Source organism: Coturnix japonica, chromosome 4 (assembly GCF_054131305.1).
Source record: "Coturnix japonica strain WE chromosome 4, WE-NBRP24, whole genome shotgun sequence".
In the NCBI taxonomy this organism is placed as follows: Eukaryota; Metazoa; Chordata; class Aves; order Galliformes; family Phasianidae; genus Coturnix; species Coturnix japonica.
In genome coordinates this window covers 69,981,303-70,000,976 of record NC_140666.1, presented here as the reverse complement: position 1 = coordinate 70,000,976, position 19,674 = coordinate 69,981,303, and the positions used below count along the sequence as shown (strand labels likewise).

Below are 19,674 nucleotides of genomic sequence, written 5' to 3'. Positions count from 1 at the left end.
CACAAAACATTCAAGAGCATAGTTATCCATAGCACATCAGAATTCAGCCCTGTGATGATACGCTTGCATATATCACAATTAGCTGACATAGGTGATATAGAGGTGTGTGTGTGTACAAGTAGATATATGAAATATCAGGGTTAGGATGGCACTTTATTACGGCACTTAATTAAAAAAACAAACAAACCCACACACAGTATGGTTAAGGATCAAAGTTTCTCAAAAGAGAAAGCTGACATTAGAATCCTCAAAATTAATTTATCCAAATGATAAAGCCACACTGCTACCCTAAGCCACAGACTAAATCTCACAGACTCTGCTTGGTCTCTGTCCATTTTCAGAGGTATCTAATAATCAGCTTTCTTATCAGACTAGGTCTGGCATCTCATATACTGGGCAGCCATGCTGCCGCTTAAAATACAGGTGCTTCTGCACTATTCTTTGCTCTAATGAATTTATTCTATGTAAACCACTTTGGAAGTTTGAACCCTTTGCAAACTCAGATGAAGAATTTGGCTGCAATTATTGACTAATAACTAATAAAATTATTTGTTTGCAATTAGTTGGAGAGGTTTCTTAATAGTGTGAGTTATGCCATTTAAACAATATTCATAAAAGCCATTTAGATTAAATGTGATAGCACAGCAATTTGAATTCTTGTTCATCCTCTGTACTATCTATGTATCCATGTAAAACATGAAGCATGGACTAATAAGGAAGTCCATGCACTTTTGCAAATGTGAGAGAAGACTTTGCTTTTTTGTAAAAGAAAAGAAACAAACATTAAACAGACACAGTAACAAAAAAACCCCAAGTATACTGAAGTTGTGTCACAACAGTAAGCATAGCTATACTTTTGCTTGCAGAAAGAAACATTTGTGCTTACTAGTAATAGCACTTCATAGTCACGAACAAATTGATCCCTAGTTGCATCTACTGCCAGGCACAAAATATAACTTTTAGTATGGTGTTAATTTAACTGTGTGCAAATACATGTAGGCGGAGGAAGAGCATACTAATAAAGAAATAAGTATATAATAAAATACCTACCCATAAGCAACTCCTGCCACAGTACATTTTTTAAACTGCATGACGTTGCATGTCAGAGTACCCGTTTTATCAGAAAATATGTATTTGACCTAAATGAATGATGAAATCATCATATATTAATATTCAGCAGTTACTTATGTATCTAGTACAATTTTGGCTATTAACATACTAAAATAAATAAATTTTTACCACTTCCTGCTGTGGGCAGGGCTGTAACCCACCAGATCAAATTGCCCAGGGTCCTACCCAACCTGACCTTGAAAGCCTCTAGGGATGGGGCATCCACAGCTTCTCTGAGCAGCCTATTAAAGTGCGTCACCACTCTGAGTGAAGAATGTCTTCTGAGTATCTAATCTAAATCTATCCTCTTTTAAAGCCTTTACCCCATGTCCTATCACTATACACCCTGATAAAGAATCCTCCCCACACAGAATGTTACAGGCCCCAGGTACAATTCTACAAAGTCAGACCTTCAGAAAACAAAGAACACACAACTAAACTCTTGTGAAATGTGACTGCTTTTACAATATGAAGAGGTAACTCTAAAGCAAAATGCACAATTTATCTTTGTCAAAATTAAGAAAAAGTAAAATAAGGAAAACATGAATTAAGTAAAATAAAAAGGCTAAAGCACATATATTTTTAAAAATAAAATCTCACTTATTTTTTTAATAATTTAGATTTTAAAACACTGACTTAGGGCCAGTAATCTTTTCTACCTGTCCAAGTTCTTCATTGAGATTGGAAGTACGAGCCATTGCAGCAGTGTCAGTAGGTTCATAATGCATGTCTATGTCCTACAGGAAAAATGAAAGCATATGTTTAAAATTATCTTTCCAGAACTTGTTATGAAAATAATCTGCCCCAGTAATAATACACAGTACAGTGTAGTGAAGTGTACAGTGAAGTATTTACTGTAAGAAAATAAATCCATACATACACAAGTGTTCAACTTAGTTGTAAGCCACTTAGTTTTAGAAATTAATACATATTATAAAAATATTTACCCAATTTATGAAATATGCTTGGATAAATTTAACAACTTCAAGTGTGACCAACAAACTGATTGGAATTAGATTATTGAAGAGAATGATAAAAGTCAAGAAGTTCAATCCGAAGTTACTTGCTCCACCATCTGCCAAAAAAACAAAGCAAATCAGAAAACATTTAAAACCATATTTAAAAGCAAAATGTATACAGTGTATTTAGAACATTAATTGCTGACTTTAAGAATTTATAAATTACTAAGAATTTATAAATTACTGCCTTAAAAACTGCATGCAACAGGAAAGGTTTCCTAAATAACATTAACCATCAGCAATTTAAGAGTTCTGTGAGTGCATTCCACAACAATGAATAACGAGGTTAACATGTTAGCCCATGTTAAGAAGTATTCTTGTGTTAGCCTATAGAGGCTTATGACTACTGTTTGGAAATGTATTATCTGGTTTTAGCAGTACCTACAGGTTGACAAAAGAGAGAAGGAAAGAGAAATGGAGCAAGGGTCAGACATTCAGTTTTATAGTGGCTAAGACATTTCAAAAGGGTGGACTGTTGTAGAAAGGCTGCCCTCCAGAAAATCAGCAGCTCTTCCAATTGAAAATCTTGGTGATCCTGTTCCAGTCTTTCCATTGTACACAGAGTCCCTTTGCATTTATACTGCACATAATTCAGAAGTGCTCCAAAAACACATGGTGTTTTATAATTTATTTATTTTTTATGGCATCACTGTGCTAAGGTTCATCAATTGGTGTTCTTTACGAACATCCTTCTGGCAGATACAGGGCTGTGGCTGTGGGCCTACGGTACGAGGACCTGCTTGTTACAGTAAAATCCAGGTTCTGGATACTTTCCTTAATACCAATTCTAGAACCAAATGAAGTACAAATTTGGAAGATCTGGGAGGTAATGCTGTTATTCTAACTAATGGCAACCTAGATTAAGTTTGATACAAATTGCTGGTTAAAAATAAAAATTGTGCTAACAAAATTCCAAAAGCATTCACCAGAAGAGATGGAACTCTAATTAATTAAATAAACAGAAAAATTCAATAAAGGTAAAGGGGAGTACATTGCTTCTTGCGTATTAGCAGTGCCTTGTTCAAGAACAATTCTAAAGGGCATAACTTAAAGAAACATCATAAGTCCATTTAAGCATGAAACATGTATCAGTAAGTGGACTAGTAAGGACAATCACTTGAAATTCCCACCAAATATCAGTGGCCACTATTTCAAGTTTTCTTATTTTCAGGAATAAAAAATATAAGCTTCAGAACTGCTTCACTACTGTGCTAACTACCGTCTTCCAAAGACTTCCATAATTATTTATTTGGCTACAACATTGGCAGCTTTGTATTCAAGACTCAATGGTGTCAGAAGAAAATCTAGCTCTAGCTTGTCTACCTAACTAAAGACTCTAGACCCTCTGAAAGAAATTCTGAAAACAACACTAAGAGATCACAAAGTCTATTAATGAAGACTTCCTTTAGATCCAGTTCCCTCATTGAGAGTTGAATTATGTCAATACATTGCATCCTGCTGCAAGACTTGTGTAACATTCCATTTCCTTTGTCAACTGAGAGTAGAGCTGTCCATGTATTAGGAAAGAGGAGATCTTTGCGCCCGCTCATTTCAGGAGCCTCCTGCTTGGATCTGATGCTAGCAGTCAGCGTTTATACTATTTAAGAATCTAAGTAAAAACTATGAAGCTGCAGCATCATTTCCTGTTTAAAAATTTGGGGAAGAAACTGCAGCTTTTCATGTAACTCATCAGCAATAATGAACAATTGCTTCAGTTTGATATCAGTGAAGTTGACTATGTCAGTAGAATGCTGGTACAGACCTTGCTGAGCTGTAGAGAAGCAGAAGCTTCAACAACAAAATTTCCCTTTCTGAATTTAGCAACAACTCATATTGCACAGTAAGGTAAAACTTAAACTAGCTGTGATATACCCAGACTAACAACTACAACAAACAACCAATACAGAAGGACTGATAGAAGGATGGCAATCATCCCCCGTTCAAAAAATCAAAGGCTTCAGGACAAGTGAACAGTAAAATAGCAATACATTACTTTACAGCTTACAATTTAGATCAAGATACCAATCTCTTTCAGTATGCCTTCGATTCCATACAGCTGAACCAATAGAGCAGATCAAAGACATGGCAATAAGGATGCAGAAAAGAATCAAAATCTGAATATTTGTAATTCGTTCCACATTAGACATTTTAAGAGGTGGACTTGTTGAATTCTGCAAGAGACAAAATACAGTAGTGACCATTAAAAGATGTCTTAAGTTCTAACTTCCAAATTACAGGTTATTGCATTCTTTTCTAAATATTCTTCCAAGTACCATCACAACAAATGTCATCAATGTTTCACTCAAAGAAGAAAGCAAAACAAACATAAACACCAACAGCTAACTGTAACATTTAATACATATTTTAAATATATGTGCATACATCCTATCAGAGCTATAGAAAGTTAGTGGTAATTAATGCAATTGAACTCATTTTAAAATAACAGCTTTACAGATCAGAAAAGCAATAAATGAGACATGCACAACCAAACTAAAAGCATTCTTTTTGATGAACAAACACAATTCAATTTTGATATCTCAAACACTACCAGGAAAATAACTTTATAGCTTAAGAATGGTTCTTCTCCCTCCTTATTTTGTAAATCAAGTTTCATTTTATTTTCTGATGAGAATGCTTACCTTTGCACTTGAAAGAAAGCTCCACAAGAGGACAGTTTTAGGAGCAGTCAAAAATAAAAAAAGATGAACAGGCAAACTATAACGATCCAACTTACTGATGAAACAGTTTTCAAAAACACAAGCTAAAAAGAGAATCAACACACTCACTACAGGAAAACTACTCTTTCTAAGCAATTGATAACTGTCTAGTAACTCTAAAAGCAGTTATTTTCTTGAAGTAAAACCAATAAAAACAAAGATGCACTATTATCGACATTTGAACTACTGTACTCAATCTAGTCATGTTTTCTTAAACTTTTCTTTGGCGTGTCCTGCGATGCAGACATATTAAAAGGTAACAATGTAATTATCAGAAAATTAAAAAAAAATAAATCTGAGCCACAAACCTGCATAAGTTTTGTGTCATGTCCTGTATACACAACTATCCCATGAACCCACTGCGTATTTCTCAACTGAGCTCCTCGCAGAAGAATCTGGTCAGATCCCAAAGGAACGGTACTAGAAGGAAGCATTTTTGTATTTTAGCATCAGAACAGTTAATATCAGTGCAGTAAGGACAATGCATAATTCATAAGAACAAATGCAAACAGCACTTATTAAAACTTATTAACTCATTTCTCCGAATTTAGATGATTATAGTAAATACACCAGAACCTCATTTTCAGAGTTCGAGTATTTGGTGTGCTGACGTAGAGAAAATCTGACAGTTTAAAGCAAGTCAAATTTGGAGCCCAAATATTTAAATTCACAACAGTATTATTCACCACTTAATTTTAATTATTAACATTAAAGATATGGTACTGCATAGTTAAGTGTGCTGAAACCAAGAAATGTTAATTTTCCTTTCTGATTACAAAGTTTTGTCTAATCGTATGACATCTCCTATAGAATTGATTTTTCCAAAGCAGTTCTCAAATAGTCTTCTCAGAACTCTCAGCTTAATCCTTTCTTCCAGCTGCATGAGGAATTCATAAAATGCTGGAAATGGCTGACTGTCTTAAAATTAGGCAACTGACTTTGTCAACATAATGTAGCTTTGTGTATTTTTTATAAAATAAAAACTTTTTGATAATTATCACTGTTCCTCATACAATTAATTTCCTGTTTTTGCACTTCTGTCTATATAAATACAAGCTATCAGATTTGCCAGTAGTGCTTTAGTGCTTGCTGTTCTCCCTTAAACCTATCATCTCCACAGCCATTGAAAATCAACATGTTAAGATAACATATAAGTTGCTTGATGATAGTAGTCATACCCTCTGATACATAATCTATAAACAGCCTGAGCAAGTCACCATATTTAGTAGTATTTCTGGCAATTTCAGGAATTTTCATTTATTAATTTCTTTTGGACCCTCATTTCTCCTTCTATCCTCTCATAAACAAGCTTTTAAAGTGAAAAGACTGCAAGTAAAAAAGAAACAGCACATTCTTCCTCCCCTAAAAATAACAGCAGCGGTAGAGCGTTTTGGAATAAGTTCTCACAGAAACTAGGAAAAAAAAATCTGGAAATAAATGTTTGAATACATTTCCATTCAAAACAGGCAAACAGCAAATCTTACATCATTATCTTACTGTCTAGGATACTACCAAAAAACAGCAAAAAAACCTCTAAAAATATGCAAGATACTTAAATTGACTTGAATTGTAGCACTTTCATTTTGTGGTAAAATTAGAAGAAAATTGTTTTCCTTTCAATTATGAAAGGAACTGAAATGGGTCTGAAATAGCCAATAATCATTAAGAGGGACTCATTCTGTCATCAAATATTGTTTCCATTTTTTAAAAACGCCTTCCTTTCTCTAAAGTGTTCAAAGTTATTAATTGTCATTCCATGAGTAACCAGATTTTTCAAGGCTATTAACAATAATTTCACCTATCAAAGATGAAAGTCTTTTTGGTCACATGCCTACATTATCCACAGAAAATGGAAACTTGTAAAACTGCAGACCTTCTCTGGAATGCCAAGACTTTCTGTCCCTTCTGCTAACATGAAGAGGTAAAGGAACTCTAACATGGCAGTAGTAAAAACTTCCTACTCCTACTTGTACTTGTTGAAGAGTTAGGTTGGGTTCTATGACTCCTGCAACTTCTTAGCCCTCCTGCTTATTTCCCCTCTTAAAAACTCTGACAATTACGCAGTTAAGTCATTTCTACTACCTGAGCCATTGATTTTTTCTTTCCCCCTCCACCAAACAGCTCTCAAATGGGTACGGACACACCTCCAACCTGAAACGGGATTTATCTGCAAGGGCCTGTTACTAGGAAGACTATTAAGACTATTAAGGTGATTGCAGCCTGTGGGAGTGGGTCTCCATCAGTACTTCCATACAAATGAAGATAAACAGCAGAACAACAGAGGACAGACACAGAAAGTCCCCTTCAACTAGGTACCTTACCCCATTCTGTAACAGTGCTACCACTGGACAGAGCACTCAAGTCTCTTGGCCTAAACCTGCTCAAAACCTCCCCAGCTTATCTGATTCCTATTGTACACTGCACAACTAGTGGTTTCTCAGCAATATATGTTGCTTATATTCCGTGAAAAATATCCTTAATGGGGAAATATTCCTTCAGCATACTACCCAGCTAAGCATACTACCATATTTCAGCATACTACCATACTACCCACTGGCATATTAAGAGATGTTAATTTCAAGGACAAGTTTGAAAGCTTACATAGCAAGGTGATGCTTTTTTTTAATTTTATCAAGTTAAATTTATTTTTATTAACAATTTCCTCTAGATGGTCTTCAGGAAAATGATTCCTTCATGTCTTAACAGTCAATGTCTGTCCTTGTTTTTAACTTGCTAATCTATTTTTCTCTGAGGAATTTATCTAATCATAACTTCAAATTTATCCAGGCTAAAGAACTTTTCTTCTTTCTCCTGCTAATAGTCTTCAACTCCTGAAAATCAAATACATTTTTGATCACAAATAAAGAGCTGCAGCTTTCACACACAAAGTTAACATACTCAAAAACTGAGGATAACATGAAATTCTTTTTGACCTTAAAACAATCTACAGATCTAGCAAAAAAATTAGTTGCTGTAGAGTTCTATTTTCTTGAATGTTAAGTATCCAAACAAGAACCACTGCCTTTTACAGCTCCCATGAAACGAAGATCGCCCAGATACAACATTTACAGAGCACGGCGTTCTTGTACTCCAGTAAGTTATATAAAATGAAAGTTAAGAAATAAAAGGGAGAATCATCTTCATTACTCCTTTTCCTTTGCTTTTCCAAAAATGTCAAGATTGTGGACAGAATGGAAAATCTAATTGTGGGATCTTAAACATCTAGATAAATGCTAGTTAGACTAATCTGTGTTACAGATAATGTGGGCAGAAAGAGAACTCATCTTTGATTTTTTCTGGTTGGAAATTACATCAGGATCCAGAAAAAGTTACTTACCTGTAATTCTTTTTCACTGAAGGTAAATATTATATTAGAACCACACTTTTGGAACTATCCTACTGAACAAAAAATATATCTAAATGTTCCCAGACTGAATTTCTCAAAGGACAATTTGCTTGACCAGCAGATGGCATGCTCCTACACATTCTTGAGGCATACCAGCCTATATTTAATATTTCTTTTTAACTCAAATTTTACAATTAAATAATTCAGTTAAACAGAAAAGTGTGTTTTCTCCCTAGACAGGGAGGAAGGATGGGTGTGTGGATCTAGTATAACTATTACCTTCAGAGAAGAATTACAGGTAAATGTTTTTCTCTTCTTAACGACAAGTACAGTGGAATTTTAATAGATCCACACTCTTGCGACTGAAAACTCCCGGAATGCATCTGTAAGAAATCAGTAAATAAAAATGGAAAATAAAAAATGTATTTAAGAATTAGTTAGTAATATATATTATCAGTCTAAAACCACAAACATGGATAATACTGCATATGGAGAAATAAAAGCCTACCAAATAATTAAGAGAAATGTAATGTGTATCTTCAGGAACGAAGAACTAAACAATTCTGGATCTAAAAACAAATTTAATAGTCCCAATATATCAAATTAGCTTTGAAAACACAGAAGACTCCAAATATTTATTGTGTAAACACTTAAAAATTTTAAGAATTTAAGTAGTTTTATAAGCACATATGCTGTAATTGCACTGAGGCTATTCATTTTTAGAGAAACATACTTTCAGTAAGCTAAGGTATTAAATGTCTTTAGCCTATTTAATTAAGAGTTTGAAGCACACAGTAATAGATTCAGTTCCTCTAATAAAAAAACAAAAAACAAAAAACAAAAAACAAGATAATAAAAGAACAAATAAAACAAAAAACCCTGCAAAAAACAACAAAATCAGACAAGAAATTTCTTATGTACAGATTCTATAATACAGAATTAATAGACAAGGAATGAGATCCTTACAAGTGACTTACGTAGTAGCTATAAATCCCGAAGCAATTAGAATTTGGTTCATACACCCTTCTATTAATAGCTACTGGCTTATGAAAATCAACTAGTATTAAAACTCAATCTGCAGACATCAGAAGATTTTACAGTTACAATCTTCTGAAGAATAAACACTAATAAAGAATATATAAGAAATGTTTTTACCTCTCTAGACTACCGAATTAAGATCTTACTGTTTATATTTGGAGCAGCTTAACAACACATACTTATTAGTATATATTGAAACTACTGAGCTCTTTCTCCTCCGATTTACATACCCATGCCCATCCAGTCTGATGTTTCCAACAAAGTCATACAGATGTCGGTTTGGGCTCTCACATTCAATTCTGCCTGAAAGTCTCATCAAGCTTTCTATATCCTTTATTTCTGATGTTAGAGGCAAACCCTGTAAAAAAAAAGTTTGTTATCACATTTAAAATTGCTTTCCTATATACCATTCTATGTACTTCCAAACTGACAGTACAAGATGTGAAAACTGGTATTCCTATGGGAACAAAATATGACCACTACATTTTACTGTCATACAGTGAGTAAAAGTCACCTTGGTATCGTAAAATATCATGATAAAGACAGGGTCTTAGACTATCATGTAACTCAGCAATAATGTCCATGCACAGACACTGCACACTCAGTTAAAAGCTGCCATTCCCTACCTGCCTCTCAAGGACAATATCAGCAGCTTCTTTCTGCAGTGTTTTTGTCTCTTTTACCCTCTAAAAGTAAGCATACCCGACAACAAATCCATCTGCTTGTTCACTCACAGGAAACTCCTCGACATGCAAGAAACAGCTTATGGTTTAAGCATTCATTCCTTCCATTTAATGCATGGAACAAAAACATTTATGATAGCAATAACCCATGGCTTTTTATTCAAACTATTAAAATTTCACAGCCCTCTAAAATGAGCGCAAATGTCCTAAAACGTTCTATATGCAATAATAGAATAAAACTAATATAGGAAATATTCTCAAAAATGAAATTCCTACCTGTCGAATTTTTAAGTTTGTCTCACCATCTAAGTTAGATGTTTCAATGTAGCACATAGCCTGTGGTTCACTATTGAGAAAAGAAAAATCCTTAATTTTATATTACAGTGTCAAAATCCATGAACTTTCTTTGCTTTACTAATAGCTGCTTAAACAATTGGCTTTATTATTATTTTTTCTTTCCTTATCAAATCTTGAGAACTAAAATAATATATAGCCAAATTGTGAAATTACCGTCAGTACTTCACATTGTCAGAAAAGTTTGCCAGAAGGTATCTACTCAGATGAAACTCTTCTAAAAATGCAGCATAATTTTATTATCAAGTTTTTACAATAAATTATACATCGGCAGTATAATTGTATATATACAGTATATTTGTAGTGCTTTCTGCCATATGCAGTGGTTAGTTTAAATATGAAAGATTTTTGCAAAGAGTTTCTATAAGAGTTTCTATATGAGTCCATATTACGGACTTTTAAATTGCATAATCACCCTCTTTACACAATTTAGAAACACTTCTAAAAAATGTAAACTTTTTTTTTTTTTTTAAGGTTTATCCAGAAAATCACAGCTTTCATATTTTATCTCTTTGAGAGATAAAATGAGACATGGCTTATGTCTTAGGCTTTTTTTTCAATACAATTTGTTTATTTATAATACACCGCAGTGATTCTGTATCTTGTACAACACCTCTAGATTTGAAAAATACACAACCATTATAGAGGTGTAACCAGGCAAGCAGAAAGAAGAATAAAATGACTTTTCTGCAAGAGTTAGTAAACAAGAACAGGTCAAACAGGTCAGGATTTCTGAATTACTCCACTCAGCTTCCATCTTCTGCATATGAGGACAGAGCACTTACTATTAATAACTGTGATAAAATAAGATCCTGTAAAGGAGCAGTAGAGCCATAAAACAAACTGATAGAATAACACACCTTACAACTTAGAAAAACACCTACTCTCTATACCACTTTGAAGCCAATATTTCTCTTTCTTTCTAGCATGTCATTCAAGAGACAAGAACTTTTTTTTTTTTTTTAGTTTTTCTTAAAACAGCAATAGCTACTGCTAAGTCTCAATTTTATTCTGCAATCATTCTCAAACTACATAGGTCACTGTAGGATATTGTTGTGAAGCAAAAGCATTAAAATGTACTAAATCATTGTCATAAATTCTTCTCAGGAGAGTATTTACTTCTTGGCAAACTTTTCTAAAAATGTAAATAACTTCTGTCTATGTTGTTTGGCTGGAATTACCTGTGTAAAATACTACCATAACCCTATCATTCTAATTAGTTAATAGTAATAAAAAAACCAAAAACCCAAACAATATTTTTGTGAAGCACATTTAAGGAAGACTAGGGCAGCAAAGACATTTCCAGTGAAACACATGCTCAGTTTAATTACTTTAGCAGATAGCAGTGACCTCCAAAGTAAATGAATTACAGCTGGATCAAGGCAGGCCCATTGATTTAGTGAAAAACAAAGTTCAGTAACAGTGCAGACAATAGCATAAAGCTGACATGTCTAGGAAACATGCATTCTGTCACAGTACACAAGAACAGCGCTGCTTTTGCCACTGCATGCAGCAGAGAATGTACAACATTCAAATTTGTGCAGAGGGTCCTCTACCAGTCCTACCAATAATAATCTATATCCTTCACTGAAAATATCAGTTGGTGTTTTACTCTGTGTTTATTTAATGACAACTTGTCTGATAAGATTTCACGAGGATAATGTAAAATCTTAAAAAGAAGGTCTGGAACAAGTTCTTGCTTCTTGGAGAATTATCATCTGTTTACACTTTACAGGATCTGCGCTTACATCAACTGTACCTTTTCTAATTTTAGAAATGTGTGGGTATTACTTAAGAAAGATGAATGACATAGCAAACACTATCAACACATAAGGATTCTTTATAGTTGGTATATGAGGACCCACATACACATATCCTGTGTAGCTGGTTTATTCTAACCTTGACGATAGACTGATGAGATCAGCTGGGAGATGTTCCCCATTGGTCACTTTCACTACTTCCCCTACTGCCACCTACACATCCCAGTTTGAAAATGATTAGAACAGAAATATAAGTGATAGGGGAAAAAAAAAACCAAAACAAAACAAAAAAGAAAACAAATGGACAAAGACAAAAAGACAGAGTTTGAAATTATTATACAAACAATATATGTTAATTAAAATGTCTGATGACATTTTTTTCAAAATCTATTTTTATCAGGTCAGAAGTAAAATAATTAAAATATTTCCATCTCTATCCAAATGGATCATTTTACTTTAAGGCACCAATTTTAGGCTGCAGAGAACGCTGGTATTGAACAGAAAACATAGAATCTCAAATGACAAAAGATTCTAACCACTCCATAAACTGTTCAAAAGTAAAAATAAACCAAACTACAACAAAAGATTACTCAATCCAGCAATGTATCTGGGAAGCTAAGTGAAAAAAACACGCTAAAAATGATTTTTTGTTTTCTGTTTTTGTTTTAAAATCTTCAATTTCCAATTAACTTGCAAGAACAAAACAGATTTTAATTCTTATAGGACTGTTATTTCCACTGTAATAGTCACCATGATCTTAATTATTTTAGGAAACTGTAATTCTCCAGAAATCACCAGCACTTGTAAAAAGAAACAAATATTAGTCTGAAATAAAATCAGGACTGTAGACTTGCATCACTTCTGAAGCCATCAATTGTAATTGGCCATCAGGAAACAGCTGGAAAGCAAAACTGTTGAAACGGTTGCCTGGGAAGCGTGTCACCATGTCAAGACAAGAATTGGAGGAGACTACATGCTGGTGTGCACACAGAATTACAGGTAACGTAGCGGCACAAGGCTCCCTCTACAGGAGGGCTGCAACAGGCCCCTAGTAATTCAAGAAAGAAAGTTGTTTTAGCCAGAACTGGTTCCAGAATACCAATCGGTATTCATCTTAGGACTCGCTTTTGCATGTTTGATCCTAGAAGAAAACCTGATAGGAAAATTCAACATGAATAACAGTCATAGAAGGGACAGTACATTCTGACAAGAGGGGGGCAAAGTGATGCAAAGCTGAGGTAAGTCCTGGCAAATCCAGTAGCAGCTAACTATTATTTCCACTTATTAACACACGATGCAAGATTTCTGTTGAGGGACAAGGCTTGGAAAGAAATATTTGCAGGCAGATGGCAGTCTTCTGTGAGTAAAACAACAGCTGTAGAACACTGCAATGTGAATGTCCTCCAGATTAAAACGGACAAAACAGTGAAGAAATCTAGGAAAAGAGACAAATTCAGGAGCTTAGTCAGGAGGACTATAAAGAAGATTGTTCTGATGTACCTTGCCTGCAAGACACTGGAGTTTGCATGAAAAAAGCTGTTAACAGGCCAAAATGTTGCTGCTGCACAGTGTGCCATATGTGAAGATCTTGGTGGTGTGGCACCAACAAAACTTACAAATGCTTCTTAGGGTGCAGAAGTAATCCTTTATTAATTCAGAAGATACTGAATAGAAAAGCATCTGAAGTTATGATAAGCATGCAGACTGAACAAAGACAGACTGTAGGAGAATTTACAGAATTATCTGGCAACTATTTGACACTCTGAAAATTTAACAGAAATGTTTTCAAAAGTACTACACTTAATTTTGAGATATAATGGAAAATGGCATAAGCACATGCCGGTGTGCACCACAATCTGTCACAGAAATTAATAGGATCCTAACGTTATTAATCATATACATGAGTATATTTGTTCACTTCAGTGGACTTGTAGAGGGTTTATGCCTAAACCATAATCATACGTGTTTAAAGTAATACTTTCATTTGTGCCAGAAAAAAGATGGATGTAATTGCATAGTAAACATACAGCAATTAATCAAATTGCAATTGAACATATTTAAATAATCTTAATTTAAAGCTCACATACAAACAAACAAACAAAAAAATCAACAGCAAAACAAATTCTTAGAATATATTGTCTATTGACCTGATCAAATAGATGTTGAAAAATGTTCATCTTCCACATAGTAAGATGTGGATTTCTTAAATAAGACTGTCCAAGGAAATGATGATAAACAATCTCTGATTGCCCATACAAAAACAATTACAGCATTACATTCTATAAAGGCTTGCTTTCAGGGCTCAAATTATTCAAGATATATTTTATAGAATAAAGTAAATGCTCAGCTCAAAGACAATGCCAGTTTGACAGTCCACATGCTTTGATCATGTTTTCGTCCCCAATTCAACTATCACATATCAATTAAACCACATTTCTGTTGTCTGCAATATACCAATTTTAATTTATTTACAGAGTGCAATTTGTTATGTACATACCAAAAAGTCAACCAGGTAAAATACAGCAGTTGAGGTCCAAGTTTTAGGCAAAGAATCAGCCTCTTTTAAATTAGTACGTAATTTTTTCATTGAGTTTATTTTCTCAGGGGTAAATGAATTGCCAGTATAGTTTGAGAGAAGTTATTGACACAATTTAATGAAACACTGTCTGGAATGACAAAATCCTAAATAAACAAAAGATTACATTTAAGAGTTGCAGCATTTTTGTTTATTCCTTATTTCCTTGGAGCAATCACAAATAAATTAGTAAATAAATAAATGCAGGGTAGAGAAACCAGCCTCTACACTATAAGCATCAGTGGGCATCTCTACCTTGATGAGAGCAGTACAGTGTCAGCAGGTATATACTCTTTGCCTTTTATTATAACTATATCTCCAACATCTACCTGAAAGAAAACTGGGAATTGGTTAATGGTCTCAAACAAAATATGTTATCCCTTTGTTTTAAGCACAGTAAATATTTAACCTGCTGAATTTCCTAGAAACACTGCAAGGAACTCAAAACACTTTAGGTATTAGGTACTTAAAGCCCTTGAATTCATTGAAGATCTCTTTAACAGGCCTAATCCTGATATTGGCTATGCATTCTTTACTTTTGCTAGTTATTGTAACAAATATTTTATTAGAACACTGAGGAAGAAATGAATCTCCCTAGGGTCATATTTCTATTGCATCCTGCTAAAGCCTTTTACCTGGTTTCTGCAAAGATTTCATAAGAATTGTAAACTGAATCTTGCCTCTACATTACTGATGATGAAATTTTGTTCAAGTTTTCAGGTGAGGAAACCAACAGAAGTAAGAGATAAAGTGGACAGTACAACATTTACTCCCTGAAAGTTACTTCTAATAGTCCCCTCCTCTAATTAAGGTTCTTATGCTTTAAGCCGAAGTAATTCTGCAGACATAACAAGTAACTTGTTTCCAGAAGAAAGCTTCTTCCTTGGCACTCCAAATAATACTAAGGTATTATCCAAATAATACGAAGGTAAGTACAGCTTTGCCAGAAGGAAAATCTCCCTAGTTAACCATATGAATTAGGTGATTTTTAACTGAACTTAAGGGCTGTCATCTAATAGAAGTTTTGGCTGATTCACACCATCAAAACTGACTTGACCGAAAAGTACATTGTAAGAGATAAATACAACAAGTGGAAAATAAAATTTAGTAGATGATACATTTCCCAATATACTGGTTAATTCTTATCAGTGATACAGATGTGAAGAAATAAAGCAAATATGAGAAGATGTGTATTATGCTCTATAAGTCACTTTGAAAATATGAATACACACCTTTTCCCAGTGGACAATCTCCCATGCACCATTTCGTAGTACTGAAAAAAAGAACAAAAAGAATAATTCTCCGTTTGCACACTCTAAGTGCAGTACACAAGTCTGCGTTACTTTCCTTTTGAAAAGCCATTCAGATAGAGTACAATTAGAGAACAATTTGAAGCATACCTTGTTCTGTAAATTTCAGTCAAGCATCTAAATTATACTGTGCATAGAAACATACTTTAAAACAATTAAGAAAATTCTATAGGATTTGCTCAATCAGATACAGATTGCACAATAATGTGGGGTTTTCTAAGTAAGTTAGTAATTGGAATGAGAAATTTCAAAGTAAAAAACATCACGGGGAAAACATCAATTCAGGAACGTATTTTTTCTCATTTTAAATAATGATATTCATACCGAAAAAAAAAAGGCACCAGAGGCTTCTCAGGATTCAGCTGTCCAGACTATTGGCATGTCAAAAAACATATTAATATTGCACTCCACTACTCTGGTTTTGTACTTTAAAGTTGAGCAATACTTGTTACTACAATTAAAATAATAATAATAATAATAAAAAAATTGAGCTAATTTGTCATGTAATTGACAAAATTATGTTTTCAGGGAATAATAAACATGTTTTGTTTCTTTTTAAATTGTCATTAATTACAAAGCTTTTGAAGACTAATATGCAAGAAGTAAATTAAGATAAAGTTTATAGACAGGTATTAATACTAAGACAGCTACAAGAGACTGCTCTCTTTCAGTACGCCTTCCAGCTTTCAAACTGCCTGGATTCTCATTCAAGTACCTGATCAAAAAATCCAGTTCTTATGAAATATGCTTCAAAAGAATTGATCAAAATCTAGGAATGCATACTATCCATATGTCTAAACCTTCCTTGGGGTTCTGTTCAAACTGACCCCTCTTGAATGTCTCTATTTCTGTAAGCCATCAACTAACCTGCTTAATAATTCCTTATTATGAGATTAATCCTCTTACCCCTCCCCCTAGATTTATTAATCCTGATACATTTGGGCCAATGGTAAATGGAGCAGTCTCCATTACAGATATTAAGCATGCTATTTTCATGACCATCTCACTATCAGCTGGGACATAACACCAAATCTTATCCAGCAAACCATTTCCCTTCACTGGGAAAACTGAAGATCCACAATGAGGACTGACTGTACTAGCACAGTAAGGAATTTAATACAGTCAGTAACTGTGAAACCAGCTACCCTAATCTATCCCCTTGTGTCAGCAGTAGTGTTTGTGCGGCTATGGTATAAAATAGATGAGAGAGCTGATAGGGGTTGGAAAAAACACACACACACCTTGCAGCAATCCACATGACTAAATTTCAGCAGTAGCATAACTAACAGTGAAGTTCTGCTCACTTGAAATGTAAATAAGCTGCCAGACATAGCTAAGAGCTTCTTAAAAACTAGCTGCAGAAGCACTTTCACTGCTGAAATAGATCCCAAGGCTGTTTTGCATGCAGCCAAGCTGAACTAACAGAGTACTGCTATTGCAAAGGCAAGGTCCTGCTCTGCACTCACCTAATGCAAAGTGCATAGCTTTATGTGCCCTTAATGCATGCTGGCTTCCCAGACCCACTGATTAGCCAGTTTAAGCTACTAAGTGGAAAGAAATCATCAGCTTTTCTTGACAGGTTTCTTTTCTGCACTAGCTAGTTAAAATTGGCTCACAAACATAGGTAAACAGAGTCACAACACAGTGAGAGACCTGAAATCTTAAGAGTACTCTACCCAAGCTTGCTCCAATAAGGTTTTAAGTGCAATTAACATGAACTAACATCCATTTAGACACCTTTTCTTACAAAGGAGGGGAAAAAAATGGTACTGCTGTGAGTTTTTCATGTAATAGATTACTTGCCCCATAAAGTCTTCTGCAGTCTGAATTTCATTCTTATCTCCCATTTTTCAGCTGTCTCTAACAAGCAGCTTTCAAAAGCATGCTCCATCTGCCCTACAGAAGAATAATTTAATACAGTGCAAAAATATATGCTTCACAAAACCTGTGTGCATGACCGTGTCCCAGTATTTATACATGTATTTTGGGGAAATAATATCATCCCTAATACAGCCTAATAAATCAAAATCCTCTGTAAAAGGCTTTTTTAAAACACTAATTGAAATTTAGAAAGTTAATTACTTCAGGCTGAGATAATGATGGTCTTTTATGAACAGATAGACGAAGGAAAGTCCATGCACAGAATCCATATATACACAAGTGATACATTAACAATTCTCCTTGTTTAAATGACAACTGAAGGTGGAGCTGGATATATAGCATATTATGCACATCTCTAATTTTTAAGGTTATAGAACTGTTGAATAAACGAAAACAAAATTACTTTTTAATTACTCTTCTGACGATACACCACTTACATATTGTTTGAAGAGTAAACTAAGATCGGTGTTATGCTTATGTGAGTTCTGCACTAGCTTAAACTTGTTCCAACTAACTTAGCTCTGATCACTTCCAAGGATGGGGCATTCATAACTTCCCTAGGCAACTTGTTCCAGCATCTTAACATTCTCATATTGAAAGACTTCTTACTTTTGTCTAATCTAAATCTGTCCTCTTTCAGTTTAAAACCATTAATCCTGGTCCTATCATTACATGCCATTGTAAAAAGTCTCTCTACATCTTTCCTATAAGCCCTGATTGATGTACTAAAGTCTCCCCAAAGTCTTCCGTTCTCCAGGCTGAACAACACCAGCTCCCTCAGTCCTTCTTCACAGGAGAGGTGCTTCAGCCCTTTGATGGCCATCACTGACTTCCAGTGGACCTGATTTAACAGGCCCATATTTCAGACTGGAGGTCCCAGAGCTGGGTGTAAGGCTAATCTGGCGGCAAGATGTTATTTCAACTGTTTAAATTCCAAGTTCAAAAAGAAACAAACTGCACACGCAACTTCCAACTCATTTCCCCATGTATTCATCAGTTTGATTACCAACATTTGCAAAAAACTTCAAAAAAACCAACACACAACCACAATCAATAAGCTTTAAAAAGTTTCCTACCTTGAGTTTGTTTCTTGTTCACCGCATTATCAGCTTTATGCCTTTTCTGAATCAAAAAAGCACACTGATTAAAGACTTCAGTTGACATGATAAAACTTTCACACATGAGATGTAATGCTCATTTGTTTGTAATGCTTGCACTAAATCATTTAATGAACAGAATTATTAATTACTTGCATATTCTTGATCATCAGGAAAGTTACATACTTTCTGTAATAGGCTAATAGTATCCTATTAAAACGTCTCTCATCTGAGCAAACAGTATTTGAACACATTCCTTGTACAAAGATGTGATGTAGTTAAACTACACAACTTTGTCCTTCCCTGCAACTTGAAAAGTAACAGTTTAATTTCAATTGCTTTTTGAGCTATGGTGGGCAAAAAAAGAATTAGAAACAGTCAATAATCTTGCATTGCATGTCACAAGTTTTGCTAATACTTCTAAAGCATATATGTAAAACATATACTGTTTGTGAATAACGCCTGCTGCAAACATCATCTACTTCTTGTGATTACACTCCAGAAAAGGAAGTGCTTAGTTATTCACTTGAAAGTATTATTGTAATAAACTGAAAAGCCAATTAAACCTGCTTTAATATCAGGCAAAGATAATTATTTCTCTCACTGAGTAAAGAAATTAAAATATAACTAAAACAAAAGAAAAATGGAAAACATGCTAAATATTTTACTATGGAGCTTTCCAAGGAAAAAAGTGCTCTTGTCACTGTTGGACAGATATTCCTGCAACTATAGGAAGTACGTACATGCTGAGGCAATTAATAGAATTAATATAATTAATTAATTA

The 19,674-nt window shown here is 34.2% G+C and overlaps 1 protein-coding gene across 8 annotated transcripts in view; it reads right to left on the bottom strand.

Moving 5' to 3' along the window:
• The window catches only part of ATP8A1 (ATPase phospholipid transporting 8A1), an 84,412-nt gene that overhangs the window by 50,957 nt on the left and 13,781 nt on the right, over nucleotides 1-19,674 (bottom strand). For 3 of the 8 annotated variants that reach the window (XR_014945457.1, XM_015862437.3, XM_015862439.3), the window contains exons 5-14: nucleotides 18,870-18,915; nucleotides 15,835-15,875; nucleotides 14,858-14,931; nucleotides 10,190-10,259; nucleotides 9,461-9,588; nucleotides 5,155-5,266; nucleotides 4,135-4,300; nucleotides 2,058-2,185; nucleotides 1,770-1,847; nucleotides 1,051-1,139 (exon numbers count right to left, since the gene is read on the bottom strand). Coding sequence is in view for 7 of the 8 variants with exons in the window: in XM_015862437.3 (XP_015717923.2) it covers nucleotides 1,051-1,139; nucleotides 1,770-1,847; nucleotides 2,058-2,185; nucleotides 4,135-4,300; nucleotides 5,155-5,266; nucleotides 9,461-9,588; nucleotides 10,190-10,259; nucleotides 14,858-14,931; nucleotides 15,835-15,875; nucleotides 18,870-18,915 (932 nt within the window). In the remaining variant the exon portion in view is untranslated. Of the gene's footprint in view, nucleotides 1-1,050; nucleotides 1,140-1,769; nucleotides 1,848-2,057; nucleotides 2,186-4,134; nucleotides 4,301-5,154; nucleotides 5,267-9,460; nucleotides 9,589-10,189; nucleotides 10,260-12,166; nucleotides 12,241-14,857; nucleotides 14,932-15,834; nucleotides 15,876-18,869; nucleotides 18,916-19,674 lie in introns of all 8 variants that reach the window. The other 5 variants (XM_015862436.3, XM_085545481.1, XM_085545484.1 and 2 more) reach the window with 4 other exon arrangements.